An 18,239-nucleotide genomic window follows, 5' to 3' on the forward strand; every position below is an offset into this window, starting at 1 on the left:
AAAACAGGTGGTGACCATGTTAAAACAGGTCCATGTTAAAACAGGCGGTGACCATGTTAAAACAGGTCAATGTTAAAACAGGTACTGACCATGTTAAAGCAGGTGGTGACCATGTTAAAGCAGGTGGTGACCATGTAAAACAGGTCCATGTTAAAACAGGTGGTGACCATGTTAAAACAGGTCCATGTTAAAACAGGTCCATGTTAAAACAGGCGGCGACCATGTTAAAACAGGTCAATGTTAAAACAGGTACTGACCATGTTAAAGCAGGTGGTGACCATGTTAAAGCAGGTGGTGACCATGTTAAAACAGGTCCATGTTAAAACAGGTGCTGACCATGTTTGAACAGCTGGTTACCATATTAAACCAGGTGGTGACCATGTTTAAACAGGTGGTGACCATGTTTAAACAGGTAGTGACCATGTTAAAACAGGTGGTGACCATGTTAAAACAGACCCATGTTAAAACAGGTGGTGACCATGTTAAAACAGATGAATGTTAAAACAGGTGGTGACCATGTTTAAACAGGTGGTGACCATGTTTAAACAGGTGGTGACCATGCAAAACAGGTCCATGTTAAACAGGTGGTGACCATGTTAAAACAGGTGGTGACCATGTTAAAACAGGTGCTGACCATGTAAAACAAGTCCATTTTAAACAGGCGGTGACCATGTAAAACAGGTCCATGTTAAACAGGTGGTGACCATGTTAAAACAGGTGGTGACCATGTTAAAACAGGTGGTGACCATGTAAAACAGGTCCATGTTAAAACAGGCGGTGACCATGTTAAAACAGGTCAATGTTAAAACAGGTACTGACCATGTTAAAGCAGGTGGTGACCATGTTAAAACAGGTCCATGTTAAAACAGGTGCTGACCATGTTTGAACAGCTGGTTACCATATTAAAACAGGTGGTGACCATGTTTAAACAGGTGTTGACCATGTTTAAACAGGTAGTGACCATGTTAAAACAGGTGGTGACCATGTTAAAACAGATCCATGTTAAAACAGGTGGTGACCATGTTAAAACAGGTCAATGTTAAAACAGGTCCATGTTAAAACAGGCGGCGACCATGTTAAAGCAGGTGGTGACCATGTTAAAACAGGTCCATGTTAAAACAGGTGCTGACCATGTTTGAACAGCTGGTTACCATATTAAAACAGGTGGTGACCATGTTTAAACAGGTGGTGACCATGTTTAAACAGGTGGTGACCATGTTTAAACAGGTAGTGACCATGTTAAAACAGGTGGTGACCATGTTAAAACAGACCCATGTTAAAACAGGTGGTGACCATGTTTAAACAGGTGGTGACCATGTTTAAACAGGTGGTGACCATGTAAAACAGGTCCATGTTAAACAGGTGGTGACCATGTTAAAACAGGTGGTGACCATGTTAAACAGGCGGTGACCATGTTAAAACAGGTCAATGTTAAAACAGGTCCATGTTAAAACAGGTGGTGACCATGTTAAAACAGGTCCATGTTAAAACAGGCGGTGACCATGTTAAAACAGGTCAATGTTAAAACAGGTACTGACCATGTTAAAGCAGGTGGTGACCATGTTAAAGCAGGTGGTGACCATGTAAAACAGGTCCATGTTAAAACAGGTGGTGACCATGTTAAAACAGGTCCATGTTAAAACAGGTCCATGTTAAAACAGGCGGCGACCATGTTAAAACAGGTCAATGTTAAAACAGGTACTGACCATGTTAAAGCAGGTGGTGACCATGTTAAAGCAGGTGGTGACCATGTTAAAACAGGTCCATGTTAAAACAGGTGCTGACCATGTTTGAACAGCTGGTTACCATATTAAACCAGGTGGTGACCATGTTTAAACAGGTGGTGACCATGTTTAAACAGGTAGTGACCATGTTAAAACAGGTGGTGACCATGTTAAAACAGACCCATGTTAAAACAGGTGGTGACCATGTTAAAACAGATGAATGTTAAAACAGGTGGTGACCATGTTTAAACAGGTGGTGACCATGTTTAAACAGGTGGTGACCATGCAAAACAGGTCCATGTTAAACAGGTGGTGACCATGTTAAAACAGGTGGTGACCATGTTAAAACAGGTGCTGACCATGTAAAACAAGTCCATTTTAAACAGGCGGTGACCATGTAAAACAGGTCCATGTTAAACAGGTGGTGACCATGTTAAAACAGGTGGTGACCATGTTAAAACAGGTGGTGACCATGTAAAACAGGTCCATGTTAAAACAGGCGGTGACCATGTTAAAACAGGTCAATGTTAAAACAGGTACTGACCATGTTAAAGCAGGTGGTGACCATGTTAAAACAGGTCCATGTTAAAACAGGTGCTGACCATGTTTGAACAGCTGGTTACCATATTAAAACAGGTGGTGACCATGTTTAAACAGGTGTTGACCATGTTTAAACAGGTAGTGACCATGTTAAAACAGGTGGTGACCATGTTAAAACAGATCCATGTTAAAACAGGTGGTGACCATGTTAAAACAGGTCAATGTTAAAACAGGTCCATGTTAAAACAGGCGGCGACCATGTTAAAGCAGGTGGTGACCATGTTAAAACAGGTCCATGTTAAAACAGGTGCTGACCATGTTTGAACAGCTGGTTACCATATTAAAACAGGTGGTGACCATGTTTAAACAGGTGGTGACCATGTTTAAACAGGTGGTGACCATGTTTAAACAGGTAGTGACCATGTTAAAACAGGTGGTGACCATGTTAAAACAGACCCATGTTAAAACAGGTGGTGACCATGTTTAAACAGGTGGTGACCATGTTTAAACAGGTGGTGACCATGTAAAACAGGTCCATGTTAAACAGGTGGTGACCATGTTAAAACAGGTGGTGACCATGTTAAACAGGCGGTGACCATGTTAAACAGGCGGTGACCATGTTAAAACAGGTGGTGATCATGTTAAAACAGGTGGTGACCATGTTAAAACAGGTGCTGACCATGTAAAACAAGTCCATTTTAAACAGGTGGTGACCATGTTAAAACAGGTAGTGACCATGTTAAAACAGGTGGTGACCATGTTAAAACGGATCCATGTTAAAACAGGTGGTGACCATGTTTGAACAGCTGGTTACCATATTAAAACAGGTGGTGACCATGTAAAACAGGTCCATGTTAAACAGGTGGTGACCATGTTAAAACAGGTGGTGACCACGGTAAAACAGGTGGTGACCATGTAAAACAGGTCCATGTTAAAACAGGTGGTGACCATGTTAAAACAGGTCAATGTTAAAACAGGTCCATGTTAAAACAGGTGGTGACCATGTTAAAACAGGTCCATGTTAAAACAGGCGGTGACCATGTTAAAACAGGTCAATGTTAAAACAGGTACTGACCATGTTAAAGCAGGTGGTGACCATGTTAAAGCAGGTGGTGACCATGTAAAACAGGTCCATGTTAAAACAGGTGGTGACCATGTTAAAACAGGTCCATGTTAAAACAGGTCCATGTTAAAACAGGCGGCGACCATGTTAAAACAGGTCAATGTTAAAACAGGTACTGACCATGTTAAAGCAGGTGGTGACCATGTTAAAGCAGGTGGTGACCATGTTAAAACAGGTCCATGTTAAAACAGGTGCTGACCATGTTTGAACAGCTGGTTACCATATTAAACCAGGTGGTGACCATGTTTAAACAGGTGGTGACCATGTTTAAACAGGTAGTGACCATGTTAAAACAGGTGGTGACCATGTTAAAACAGACCCATGTTAAAACAGGTGGTGACCATGTTAAAACAGATGAATGTTAAAACAGGTGGTGACCATGTTTAAACAGGTGGTGACCATGTTTAAACAGGTGGTGACCATGCAAAACAGGTCCATGTTAAACAGGTGGTGACCATGTTAAAACAGGTGGTGACCATGTTAAAACAGGTGCTGACCATGTAAAACAAGTCCATTTTAAACAGGCGGTGACCATGTAAAACAGGTCCATGTTAAACAGGTGGTGACCATGTTAAAACAGGTGGTGACCATGTTAAAACAGGTGGTGACCATGTAAAACAGGTCCATGTTAAAACAGGCGGTGACCATGTTAAAACAGGTCAATGTTAAAACAGGTACTGACCATGTTAAAGCAGGTGGTGACCATGTTAAAACAGGTCCATGTTAAAACAGGTGCTGACCATGTTTGAACAGCTGGTTACCATATTAAAACAGGTGGTGACCATGTTTAAACAGGTGTTGACCATGTTTAAACAGGTAGTGACCATGTTAAAACAGGTGGTGACCATGTTAAAACAGATCCATGTTAAAACAGGTGGTGACCATGTTAAAACAGGTCAATGTTAAAACAGGTCCATGTTAAAACAGGCGGCGACCATGTTAAAGCAGGTGGTGACCATGTTAAAACAGGTCCATGTTAAAACAGGTGCTGACCATGTTTGAACAGCTGGTTACCATATTAAAACAGGTGGTGACCATGTTTAAACAGGTGGTGACCATGTTTAAACAGGTGGTGACCATGTTTAAACAGGTAGTGACCATGTTAAAACAGGTGGTGACCATGTTAAAACAGACCCATGTTAAAACAGGTGGTGACCATGTTTAAACAGGTGGTGACCATGTTTAAACAGGTGGTGACCATGTAAAACAGGTCCATGTTAAACAGGTGGTGACCATGTTAAAACAGGTGGTGACCATGTTAAACAGGCGGTGACCATGTTAAAACAGGTCAATGTTAAAACAGGTCCATGTTAAAACAGGTGGTGACCATGTTAAAACAGGTCCATGTTAAAACAGGCGGTGACCATGTTAAAACAGGTCAATGTTAAAACAGGTACTGACCATGTTAAAGCAGGTGGTGACCATGTTAAAGCAGGTGGTGACCATGTAAAACAGGTCCATGTTAAAACAGGTGGTGACCATGTTAAAACAGGTCCATGTTAAAACAGGTCCATGTTAAAACAGGCGGCGACCATGTTAAAACAGGTCAATGTTAAAACAGGTACTGACCATGTTAAAGCAGGTGGTGACCATGTTAAAGCAGGTGGTGACCATGTTAAAACAGGTCCATGTTAAAACAGGTGCTGACCATGTTTGAACAGCTGGTTACCATATTAAACCAGGTGGTGACCATGTTTAAACAGGTGGTGACCATGTTTAAACAGGTAGTGACCATGTTAAAACAGGTGGTGACCATGTTAAAACAGACCCATGTTAAAACAGGTGGTGACCATGTTAAAACAGATGAATGTTAAAACAGGTGGTGACCATGTTTAAACAGGTGGTGACCATGTTTAAACAGGTGGTGACCATGCAAAACAGGTCCATGTTAAACAGGTGGTGACCATGTTAAAACAGGTGGTGACCATGTTAAAACAGGTGCTGACCATGTAAAACAAGTCCATTTTAAACAGGCGGTGACCATGTAAAACAGGTCCATGTTAAACAGGTGGTGACCATGTTAAAACAGGTGGTGACCATGTTAAAACAGGTGGTGACCATGTAAAACAGGTCCATGTTAAAACAGGCGGTGACCATGTTAAAACAGGTCAATGTTAAAACAGGTACTGACCATGTTAAAGCAGGTGGTGACCATGTTAAAACAGGTCCATGTTAAAACAGGTGCTGACCATGTTTGAACAGCTGGTTACCATATTAAAACAGGTGGTGACCATGTTTAAACAGGTGTTGACCATGTTTAAACAGGTAGTGACCATGTTAAAACAGGTGGTGACCATGTTAAAACAGATCCATGTTAAAACAGGTGGTGACCATGTTAAAACAGGTCAATGTTAAAACAGGTCCATGTTAAAACAGGCGGCGACCATGTTAAAGCAGGTGGTGACCATGTTAAAACAGGTCCATGTTAAAACAGGTGCTGACCATGTTTGAACAGCTGGTTACCATATTAAAACAGGTGGTGACCATGTTTAAACAGGTGGTGACCATGTTTAAACAGGTGGTGACCATGTTTAAACAGGTAGTGACCATGTTAAAACAGGTGGTGACCATGTTAAAACAGACCCATGTTAAAACAGGTGGTGACCATGTTTAAACAGGTGGTGACCATGTTTAAACAGGTGGTGACCATGTAAAACAGGTCCATGTTAAACAGGTGGTGACCATGTTAAAACAGGTGGTGACCATGTTAAACAGGCGGTGACCATGTTAAACAGGCGGTGACCATGTTAAAACAGGTGGTGATCATGTTAAAACAGGTGGTGACCATGTTAAAACAGGTGCTGACCATGTAAAACAAGTCCATTTTAAACAGGTGGTGACCATGTTAAAACAGGTAGTGACCATGTTAAAACAGGTGGTGACCATGTTAAAACGGATCCATGTTAAAACAGGTGGTGACCATGTTTGAACAGCTGGTTACCATATTAAAACAGGTGGTGACCATGTAAAACAGGTCCATGTTAAACAGGTGGTGACCATGTTAAAACAGGTGGTGACCACGGTAAAACAGGTGGTGACCATGTAAAACAGGTCCATGTTAAAACAGGTGGTGACCATGTTAAAACAGGTCAATGTTAAAACAGGTCCATGTTAAAACAGGTGGTGACCATGTTAAAACAGGTCCATGTTAAAACAGGCGGTGACCATGTTAAAACAGGTCAATGTTAAAACAGGTACTGACCATGTTAAAGCAGGTGGTGACCATGTTAAAGCAGGTGGTGACCATGTAAAACAGGTCCATGTTAAAACAGGTGGTGACCATGTTAAAACAGGTCCATGTTAAAACAGGTCCATGTTAAAACAGGCGGCGACCATGTTAAAACAGGTCAATGTTAAAACAGGTACTGACCATGTTAAAGCAGGTGGTGACCATGTTAAAGCAGGTGGTGACCATGTTAAAACAGGTCCATGTTAAAACAGGTGCTGACCATGTTTGAACAGCTGGTTACCATATTAAAACAGGTGGTGACCATGTTTAAACAGGTGGTGACCATGTTTAAACAGGTAGTGACCATGTTAAAACAGGTGGTGACCATGTTAAAACAGACCCATGTTAAAACAGGTGGTGACCATGTTAAAACAGATGAATGTTAAAACAGGTGGTGACCATGTTTAAACAGGTGGTGACCATGTTTAAACAGGTGGTGACCATGCAAAACAGGTCCATGTTAAACAGGTGGTGACCATGTTAAAACAGGTGGTGACCATGTTAAACAGGCGGTGACCATGTTAAACAGGCGGTGACCATGTTAAAACAGGTGGTGATCATGTTAAAACAGGTGGTGACCATGTTAAAACAGGTGCTGACCATGTAAAACAAGTCCATTTTAAACAGGTGGTGACCATGTTAAAACAGGTAGTGACCATGTTAAAACAGGTGGTGACCATGTTAAAACGGATCCATGTTAAAACAGGTGGTGACCATGTTTGAACAGCTGGTTACCATATTAAAACAGGTGGTGACCATGTAAAACAGGTCCATGTTAAACAGGTGGTGACCATGTTAAAACAGGTGGTGACCACGGTAAAACAGGTGGTGACCATGTAAAACAGGTCCATGTTAAAACAGGTGGTGACCATGTTAAAACAGGTCAATGTTAAAACAGGTCCATGTTAAAACAGGTGGTGACCATGTTAAAACAGGTCCATGTTAAAACAGGCGGTGACCATGTTAAAACAGGTCAATGTTAAAACAGGTACTGACCATGTTAAAGCAGGTGGTGACCATGTTAAAACAGGTCCATGTTAAAACAGGTGCTGACCATGTTTGAACAGCTGGTTACCATATTAAAACAGGTGGTGACCATGTTAAAACAGGTGGTGACCATGTTAAAACAGGTGGTGACCATGTTAAAACAGATGCCGACCATGTTAAAACAGGGACTGACCATGTAAAACAGGTCCATGTTAAAACAGGTGGTGACCATGTTAAAACAGGGCCATGTTAAAACAGGCGGTGACCATGTTAAAACAGGTGGTGACCATGTTCAAACAGGTTCTGACCATGTTAAAGCAGGTGGCGACCATGTTAAAACAGGTCCATGTTAAAAAAGGTGCTGACCATGTTAAAACAGGTGCTGGCCATGTTCAAACAGGTGCTGACCATGGTAAAATAGGTGGTGACCATGTTAAAACAGGTGCTGGCCATGTTAAAACAGGTGCTGACCATGTTAAAACAGGTGCTGACCATGTTAAAACGGGTGCGGCAAGTGCAGCCTCTATCTATAAATGATACTGATGTTTGATGATGTCTCAGGTGAGCGTCTCACCTCGGTCTCGTCGCAGACGGAGAAAGTGAAACTCTGGAGGATCTCGACCATGGCCAGTTTGATCATGATCAGAGCGAAACGCATCCCGATACAGTTCCTGGGCCCCGCACCAAATGGCATGTACGTGTACGGATCAATAGACTCCTTGTTCTCCTTACTGAACCTGGACAGGGGGAGGGCAGACACATTACACATAGTATTGTAGTTGTTTTGTGGTTGTGTTACTGTTGTAGTGTGGTTATAATAAGGTTGTGTTGTGGTTGGATTGTGGTTACGGTGCGGTCAGTACCTCTCTGGTTTGAACTCCTCAGGGTCAGACCAGATCTCTGGGTCACGATGGAGGGTCCACGTGGGAACCTGGACAATGCAGTCTTTGGGGATGACGATGCCGTTAATCTCCACCGTCTTCTTGGCGACCCTCTCCAGTCGCGGGGCGACGGGGTACAGTCTCAGAGACTCGTTCAACACACAGTCCAAATAGTCCATCTGCATCAGAGCTTCGTACTGGATTAAAGCCTGCACCATGGTTACACACACATCAGTACCTCACCCCATCTGACACCGGAAATACACACACATCAGTACCTCACCCCATCTGACACTGGAAATACACACACATCGGTACCTCACCCCATCTGACACCGGGGTTACACACAAATCAGTACCTCACCACATCTGACACCGGGGATACACACACATCAGTACCTCACCCCATCTGACACCGGGGATACACACACATCAGTACCTCACCCCATCTGACACCGGGGATACACACACATCAGTACCTCACCCCATCTGACACCGGAAATACACACACATCAGTACCTCACCCCATCTGACACCGGTGATACACACACAAATCACATCATCTATCACCACACAGTATCTATCTCCTCCTGCAGTATGGCCCATGGTGTGGGGGTTACCTTGTTGGGGAACACAGTATCTATCTCCTCCTGCAGTTTGGTCATGGTGTGGGGGTTACCTTGTTGGAGAACACAGTATCTACCTCCTGCTGCAGTTTGGTCATGGTGTGGGGGTTACCTTGTTGGGGAACACAGTATCTATCTCCTCCTGCAGTTTGGTCATGACATGGGGATTGTTTGCCAGGTTATAGGCCAGGAAACTCATAGTACTGCTGCTGGTCTCGTAGCCGGCGAAGATGAAGATCATGGCCTGAGACAAGATCTCATGATCAGTCAGTCCTGTGGAGGGAGGGAGAGAGGGAGAGAGGGAGAGAGAGAGAGAGAAAGAACGAGAGGGAACAAGTAGTATAAAGGTGTGTGTTGGTAACAGGTGTGTGTTTGTAACTGTAGATTACATGTGTGTGTTTGTAACAGTAGTATACAGGTGTGTATTTGTAATAGCAGTTTACAGGTGTGTGTTGTGACAGTAGTTAACAGGTCTGTGTTTGTAACCGTAGTTAACAGGTGTGTGTTGTTAAAGTAGTTAACAGGTCTGTGTTTGTAACAGGTGTGTATTTGTAATAGCAGTTTACAGGTGTGTGTTTGTAAAAGGTGTGTGTTTTTTACAGTAGTTTACAGGTGTGTGTTTTTTACAGTAGTTTACAGGTGTGTGTTTGTAACAGTAGTTTACAGGTGTGTGTTTGTAACAGTCGTTTACAGGTGTGTGTTTGTAACAGTAGTTTACAGGTGTGTGTTTGTAACAGTCGTTTACAGGTGTGTGTTTGTAACAGTAGTTTACAGGTGTGTGTTTGTAACAGTAATTTACAGGTGTGTGTTTGTAACAGTAGCTAACAGGTGTGTGTTTGTAACAGTAGTTTACAGGTGTGTGTTTGTAACAGGTGTGTGTCTGTAATAGCAGTTTACAGGTGTGTGTTTGTAACATGTGTGTGTTTGTAACAGTAGTTAACAGGTGTGTGTTTGTAACAGTAGTTTACAGGTGTGTGTTTGTAACAGTAGTTTCCAGGTGTGTGTTTGTAACAGGTGTGTGTTTGTAACAGTAGTTTCCAGGTGTGTGTTTGTAACAGGTGTGTGTTTGTAACAGTAGTTTACAGGTGTGTGTTTGTAACAGGTGTGTGTTTGTAACAGGTGTATGTTTGTAACAGTAGTTTACAGGTGTGTGTTTGTAACAGTAGTTTACAGGTGTGTGTTTGTAACAGTAGTTTCCAGGTGTGTGTTTGTAACAGGTGTGTGTTTGTAACAGGTGTATGTTTGTAACAGTAGTTTACAGGTGTGTGTTTGTAACAGTAGTTTACAGGTGTGTGTTTGTAACAGTAGTTTCCAGGTGTGTGTTTGTAACAGGTGTGTGTTTGTAACAGTAGTTTACAGGTGTGTGTTTGTAACAGGTGTGTGTTTGTAACAGGTGTATGTTTGTAACAGTAGTTTCCAGGTGTGTGTTTGTAACAGGTGTGTGTTTGTAACAGTAGTTTACAGGTGTGTGTTTGTAACAGGTGTGTGTTTGTAACAGGTGTATGTTTGTAACAGTAGTTTACAGGTGTGTGTTTGTAACAGTAGTTTACAGGTGTGTGTTTGTAACAGTAGTTTCCAGGTGTGTGTTTGTAACAGGTGTGTGTTTGTAACAGGTGTATGTTTGTAACAGTAGTTTACAGGTGTGTGTTTGTAACAGTAGTTTACAGGTGTGTGTTTGTAACAGTAGTTTCCAGGTGTGTGTTTGTAACAGGTGTGTGTTTGTAACAGTAGTTTACAGGTGTGTGTTTGTAACAGGTGTGTGTTTGTAACAGGTGTATGTTTGTAACAGTAGTTTACAGGTGTGTGTTTGTAACAGTAGTTTACAGGTGTGTGTTTGTAACAGGTGTGTGTTTGTAACAGGTGTGTGTTTGTAACAGTAGTTTACAGGTGTGTGTTTGTAACAGTAGTTTCCAGGTGTTTGTTCGGCAGGTACCTTTAGTCTGTTCCTCTCCTGTCTTTGTGTCGTTGCCTTTCTGAGAGTCGATCATCAGCTGTAAGAAATCCACCCGACTCTGGAAGCAGAAAGACATGAGGTCAAATCTGTCCAATCACATCCAACACAAACAGATTCCACTGTATCTGAACCAATCACAACCAACACAAACAGATTCTAATGGATCTCGTCCAATCACAACCAACACAAACATATTCTTATGGATCTGGTCCAATCACAACCATCACAAACATAAACAAACAACATAATCAAATATAAATATAAAACATGTTTACAGTTGAGTTCCCAGCGTCACGTCCAGATTTGATCTTAGCCAGCGAGGCATAAAAGAAGTCTGTCACCGCAGTCGGGACGAAAGAAAACTTCATCTTCTCCAAGATAGGACCAGTGAAGGGAAACAAAACTGGAGAAGGAGAGGAGGGGAAGACAGGAGAGGAGATGAGGAGAGGAGTGGAGGACAGGAGAGGAGAAGAGGAGAGGAGGAGGGGAGAGGAGAAGAGGAGAGGAGTGGAGGACCAGAGAGGAGAAGAGGAGGGGAGTAGAGGTAGAGAAAGGAGAGGAGAAGAGGAGAAGAGGAGGGGAGAGGAGAAGAGAGGAGAAGAGGAGAGGAGGGGATGATGGGGGAGGAGATGAGGAGAGGTGGAGAAAAACGTTTTATAGAAAGGTAAACATCTTCATGTGAATGAAGATGACTGCCCCAAACTTAAGGATGGCTTTGACTATGTACAGACTCAGTGAGCATAGCCTTGCTATTGAGAAAGGCCGTCGTAGGCAGACCTGGCTCTCAAGAGAAGACTGGCTATGTGCACACTGCCCACAAAATGAGGTGGAAACTGAGCTGCACTTCCTATGCTCCTGCACAATATATGACCATATTAGAGACACATATTTCCCTTAGATTACACAGATACAAGCCCGATTTTGATCTACTGTGTGAAATACCACAGTGTGCCATCACAGCAGCAAGATTTGAGACAGAGAGAGAGAGAGAGAGAGAGAGAGAGAGAGAGAGTGAATACTTTCTGAATGCACTGTATATACTGTTTCTAGTCAAGGCTAGCTATTGCTGTATATACATTTAAACTCAGTTTAAATATTCCCTGAATTAGGTCAGTTAGGATCACCACTTCATTTTAAGAATGTGAAATGTCAGAATAATAGTAGAGAGAATGATTTATTTCAGCTTTTATTTCTTTCATACATTCCCAGTGGGTCAGAAACAACTTTGGAGGTATGCTTGGGGTCATTGTCCATTTGGAATACCCATTTGCGACCAAGCATTAACTTTCTGATTGATGTCTTGAGATGTTGCTTCAATATATCCACATAATGTTTGTTCCTCATGGTGCCATCTATTTTGTGAAGTGCACCAGTCCCTCATGAAGCAAAGCACCCCCACAACATGATGCTGCCACCCCCCGTGCTTCACAGTTGGGATGGTGTTCTTCAGCTTGCAAGCCTCCCCCTTTTTCCTTCAAACACAACGATGGTGATTATGGCCAAACAGTTCTATTTTTGTTTAATCAGATCTGAGGATATTTCTCTAAAAGTACAACCTTTGTCCCCATGTGCAGTTGCAAACCGTAGTCTGGCATTTTTATGGCGGTTTTGGAGCAGTGGCTTCTTCCTTGCTGAGCGGCCTTTCAGGTTATGTCGATTTAGGACACATTTTACTGTGGATATAGATACTTTTGCACCTGTTTCCTCCAGCATCTTCACAAGGGCCTTTGCTGTTGTTCTAGGCTTGATTTGCACCAAATTGTGTTCATCTCTAGGAGACAGAACGTGTCTCCATCCTGAGCGGTATGAAGGCTGCGTATAAGTGAAATAATCTGTCTGTAAACAATCGTTGGAAAAATTACTTGTGTCTTTCACAAAGTAGATGTCCTAACCGACTTGAGAAAACTATAGTCCGTGAACAAGAAATTTGTAGAGTGGTTGAAAAACGAGTTTTAACTTCACTGGGGGGCAGTATTTTGACATCTGCATGCAAAGCGAGGCCAAAGTAAACTGCCTGTTACTCAGGCACAGAAGCTAGGACAAGCATATAATTGGTAGATTTGGATAGAATACACGCTAAAGTTTCCAAAACATAATGTCTGTGAGTATAAAATAACTGATATGGCAGGTGAAAAAAACTGAGAATTTCACTGGATGTTGGTCAGCTGGGACTCCTACCATCCCACGTCCCCCAGAGATGTTCATGACTCCAACCTAAGTGCATGTAAACTTCCAACTTCAACTGTATACAATTCTATCCATGTATTCTACAGATTTGCTATATATTCTATCAACATAATGTCCATAATGTATATATATCACATCACATTAGGGGAGGCAGGTAACCTAGTGGTTAGGACGTTGGACTAGTAACCGGAAGGTTGCTAGATCGAATCCCCGAGCTGACAAGGTACAAATCAGTTGTTCTGCCACTAAAAACAAGACAGTTAACCCACTGTTCTTACACCGTCATTGTAAATAAGAATTTGTTCATAACTGACTTGCCCAGTTAAATAAAGGTAAAATCTATTTAAAAATATATACTTATATTTATAATTTTATACTCCAGACTTTGACATTGCTCATCCTAATATTTCTATATTTCTTAATTCCATTATTTTACTTTTAGACTTGTGTGTATTGTTGTGTCTTGTTTGATATTACTGCACTGTTGGAGCCAGGAACAGAAACATTTCACTACATCCATAACTGCTAAATATGTGTTTGTAACAAGCTATAATCAGTTAAGAGTTTATAACAAGTTATAATGGATTTATAACAAGCACTAAAGAGTTTATAACAAGCTATAAAGCATTTATAACAAGTTGATAAAGCAGAAAGGGAGAGATGGAGGGATGGTTCTACCTCTTTCAGTCGTCCAGAGGTAAAGGAAGGTGAGAGGACACTGCGGATCCGTCTCCACGTATCGTCCTCGGCAACGAACAACGAATCAAACATCTCGCCATTCAGACGTAAGTTCTAAAACATGGAGAACAGTTACAATGATAACACGTGTTAATTATACGATTGAATATTGATAACCTTATTTACATAATATACTTTAAAATGTATGAATAATGAATGTCACAAATAATGTATTAATAATATCAGTCATAATGTTAGGATTATAATTATTCAGATTATTATTAGGGGGATGTGTGTGTGTGTGTGCGTGTGTATGTGTGTTTGTTTGTATGTTTGTCTCACCCTGCGGTTGGTGAAGATGTTGTAACACTCTTTAATCAGGACGGTCTTGATTATGCTTTTGTCCATGGTACACAGAACAGGCTGCCTCCCATCATAGATCCTTCACAAAGGAGAAACACACCTGGCTTTATGGTACACAGAACAGACTGCCTTCCATCATAGATCCTTCACAGAGGAGAAACACACCTGGCTTTATGGTACACAGAACAGACTGCCTTCCATCATAGATCCTTCACAGAGGAGAAACACACCTGGCTTTAACCACTATATATACACCTACATGGTACACAGAACAGACTGCCTCCCATCATAGATCCTTCACAGAGGAGAAACACACCTGGCTTTAACCACTATATATACACACCTACATGGTACACAGAACAGGCTGCCTCTATATACACACCTACATAATACACAGAACAGGCTGCCTCTCATCATAGGTCCTTCACAGAGGAGAAACACACCTGGCTTTAACCACTATATATATACACCTATATGATACACAGAACAGACTGCCTCCCATCATAGAGCACAGAGGAGAAACACACAGGGTTGGGGAGTAACTGATTACATGTAAAGAAGATAGATTTTTTTAAACGTTAACTGTAATCTGTTACATTAACAAAAAATATTATAATCAGAAAAGGATGTTTGCGAGAAAAAAAATATCTTTGACACTTCTTTGTTTTCTCAATGACATTGTAATGTAGGACAGGTAAAACTAGTAACTGAATGTAATCAGATTACGCTACTGAGTTTGGGGTAATGTTGGACAGGTAAATTAGTAACGGATTAAATTTAGAAAGTAACCATGGAAACCCACACATTTAACCACCTCTTATAAAACTACAAAGAAAACAGTCGGGTCGTGGTTGATATTAAACAACATTCTGGTTGATAATGTTACTACCTCATGGTCACATGACAGGTAGAGAGAGGTAGAGAGAGAGGGAGAGAGAGAGAGGTAGAGAGACAGCAGTAGAGAGTTAGAGAGAGAGGTAGAGAGAGGTAGAGAGACAGCAGTAGAGAGTTAGTTAGTCGGGTTGTTGTTGATAATGTTACTACCATTCCTCATGGTCACATGACAGCTCCAGCAGGTGATGAATAGAAGCGAAAAAGCATAGTACAGTTGTGAGTCATCCTAGTACGGTACAGCCAACTGAACTCACCCCCAGATTCTCCCGTACTTCTGAAAGCACTCTGTGTCAAAGTTAGTGAAACCCTGCAGAGAGAAAGAGAGAGAGAGAGAGAGAGAGAGAGAGAGAGAGAGAGAGAGAGAAAGAGAGAAAGAGAGACAGAAAACAGCTGATTCATGCCCTAGGAGGTCGTGTAGGTGTGTCCTACAACTGAACAGAGAACACACCTGAAACAGGTGAGAGTTGAGGAGGGTTTGTTATTATCTATGGTCCCCCAGGGTCAAGGAACACAACTTCTAGACTGATCAAGTCTCATATGACCTTGTATTTATCTATTGTTAAAACAACAGTCTAGTCCTCTTTTTCCTTCTCAATGTATTGTTTTACATAGGAGAAAAATAACACTGTTGTTTAAAATATGAGAGAGATATTTATTCTGAATGGGTACTAACCTTTCTATACTCCAACATTGTGCCAAAGTAAGGTAGGGGTTTGGGACCAGGGATACCCATCTTAGTGAATACACCATAGGGCCAGTACCCGTACCTGTACACACACACACACACACACACACACACACACACACACACACACACACACACACACACACACACACACACACACACACACACACACACACACACACACACACACACACACACACACACACACACACACACGCACAGACACACGCACACACACACACACGTTAACTACCAGTATGTTCTAGAGAACTATACAATATATATATCTTATCTTGCATTGCTGGAAAATGACCCCTAACTAAGCATTTCACTGTTAGTCTACACTGGTTAACTACGATAAATGTGACAAATAACATTTGATTTGATGTAAGTCCTTACACTACAATGAGGGTGATGAGGAGGGCCAGGAGGGTCCAGGTCTCAGCGGAGAAGTATGGCAGAAAACTCATCATCTTTCCTCCGGTTCGGCTCCCTGCTGCTTCTGAAAACAAAGGCTCCGTTTCCTCTCAGGCTCGTTCGAGTTCACTTCTCCGATGGTCTGACAGATTTTGAGTTGTTTTTTTCTGATCAGGTTTTAGTGTGATTCTTCTGCGACGCAGCAGATCTCGACTACCGACCGCTGCTCTTCTCCGTACTCTGTTTGAGACCGTACAAGTTATTATTGTATCCCGTCGGAAAAGCACCTGTGTGATGTTTGCTAGAATAAGGATGAGCAACAATGTAATTTGCGTTTCTCCTTCAAAATAAAAGTCCCATACTGAAACTGATGCAAATGGTTAAAAATAGTGGATATAATGCCATATTTGGACAAGATGCTGAACAGGGTTAGAATGTTGTTACATAAATTAAACAAAAGACATTAAGAAGTTAATTTGACACACGAAAGATAGTTGAAGTCCCACTGTGGCTGTATTAGAATTGCATTGAAACAGACTTCTATTGCACTGTACAGCGTTACCTCTGGATCTTGGGTCCATGAAATGTGAAGAGTTTACACAAATATTGGCGTCGTAGCTTTAATTGCAGGACTTTACCTGTGGGAAATCACCTCTGAATTACATAGGTAAGGCTGTACATTAAAATATGAGGCCGTTAAAGTCCTGCAATAAGAGCCGCGATTGTAATATTTGTGTAAACTCTTTATAATTGTAATCTGTGGGTGTCAATGAGTAGGCTGGTACCCCATGTCATGATCCCAAGACCCATAAGGCTGGTACCCCATGTCATGATCCCAAGATCCATAAGGCTGGTACCCCATGTCATGAACCCAGGAGCCATAAGGCTGGTACGATATGTCATGAACCAGGATCCATAAGGCTGGTACCCCATGTCATGAACCCAGGATCCATAAGGCTGGTACGATATGTCATGAACCCAGGATCCATAAGGCTGGTACCCCATGTCATGAACCCAGGATCCATAAGGCTGGTACCCCATGTCATGAACCCAGGATCCATAAGGCTGGTACGATATGTCATGAACCCAGGATCCATAAGGCTGGTACGATATGTCATGAACCCAGGATCCATAAGGCTGGTACGATATGTCATGAACCCAAGACCCATAAGGCTGGTACGATATGTCATGAACCCAGGATCCATAAGGTTGGTACGATATGTCATGAACCCAAGATCTATAAGGCTGGTACGATATGTCATGAACCCAAGATCTATAAGGCTGGTACCCCATGTCATGAACCCAGGATCCATAAGGCTGGTACCCCATGTCATGAACCCAGGATCCATAAGGCTGGTACCCCATGTCATGAACCCAAGATCCATAAGGCTGGTATGATATGTGACTGGAACGAATTGCAAAAATCGCTGAAGTTGGAGACTTTTATCTCCCTCACCAACTTCAAACATCAGCTATCTGAGCAGCTAACCGATCGCTGCAGCTGTACATAGTCTATTGGTAAATAGCCCACCCTTTTCACCTACCTCATCCCCGTACTGTTTTTATTTATTTACTTTTCTGCTCTTCTGCACACCAATATCTCTACCTGTACATGACCATCTGATCTTTTATCACTCCAGTGTTAATCTGCAAAATTGTAATTATTTGCCTACCTCCTCATGCCTTTTGCACACATTGTATATAGACCCCCCCTTCGTTTTCTACTGTGTTATTGACTTGTTAATTGTTTACTCCATGTGTAACTCTTTGTTGTATGCTCACACTGCTATGCTTTATCTTGGCCAGGTCGCAGTTGCAAATGAGAACTTGTTCTCAACTAGCCTTCCTGGTTAAATAAAGGTGAAATAAAAAAATACATAAAAAAATGAACCCAGGATCCATAAGGCTGGTACGATATGTCATGAACCCAGGATCCATAAGGCTGGTACGAT

The 18,239-nt window shown here is 42.0% G+C and overlaps 1 protein-coding gene across 1 annotated transcript in view; it reads right to left on the minus strand.

Moving 5' to 3' along the window:
• Nucleotides 1-16,556, minus strand: part of LOC116359008 (cytochrome P450 3A27-like) — a 111,709-nt gene extending 95,153 nt beyond the window's left edge. The window contains exons 1-9 of the mRNA XM_031811612.1: nt 16,270-16,556; nt 15,859-15,952; nt 15,440-15,492; nt 14,271-14,370; nt 13,929-14,042; nt 11,043-11,121; nt 9,222-9,382; nt 8,467-8,693; nt 8,178-8,340 (exon numbers count right to left, since the gene is read on the minus strand). Of these exons, the coding sequence (XP_031667472.1) occupies nt 8,178-8,340; nt 8,467-8,693; nt 9,222-9,382; nt 11,043-11,121; nt 13,929-14,042; nt 14,271-14,370; nt 15,440-15,492; nt 15,859-15,952; nt 16,270-16,343 (1,065 nt within the window). The 5' untranslated portion in view covers nt 16,344-16,556. The remainder of the gene's footprint in view (nt 1-8,177; nt 8,341-8,466; nt 8,694-9,221; nt 9,383-11,042; nt 11,122-13,928; nt 14,043-14,270; nt 14,371-15,439; nt 15,493-15,858; nt 15,953-16,269) is intronic.
• Nucleotides 16,557-18,239: the final 1,683 nt, after the last annotated feature.

The sequence above is a fragment of the Oncorhynchus kisutch genome, unplaced genomic scaffold (assembly GCF_002021735.2).
Source record: "Oncorhynchus kisutch isolate 150728-3 unplaced genomic scaffold, Okis_V2 Okis01b-Okis20b_hom, whole genome shotgun sequence".
Lineage (NCBI taxonomy): Eukaryota > Metazoa > Chordata > Actinopteri > Salmoniformes > Salmonidae > Oncorhynchus > Oncorhynchus kisutch.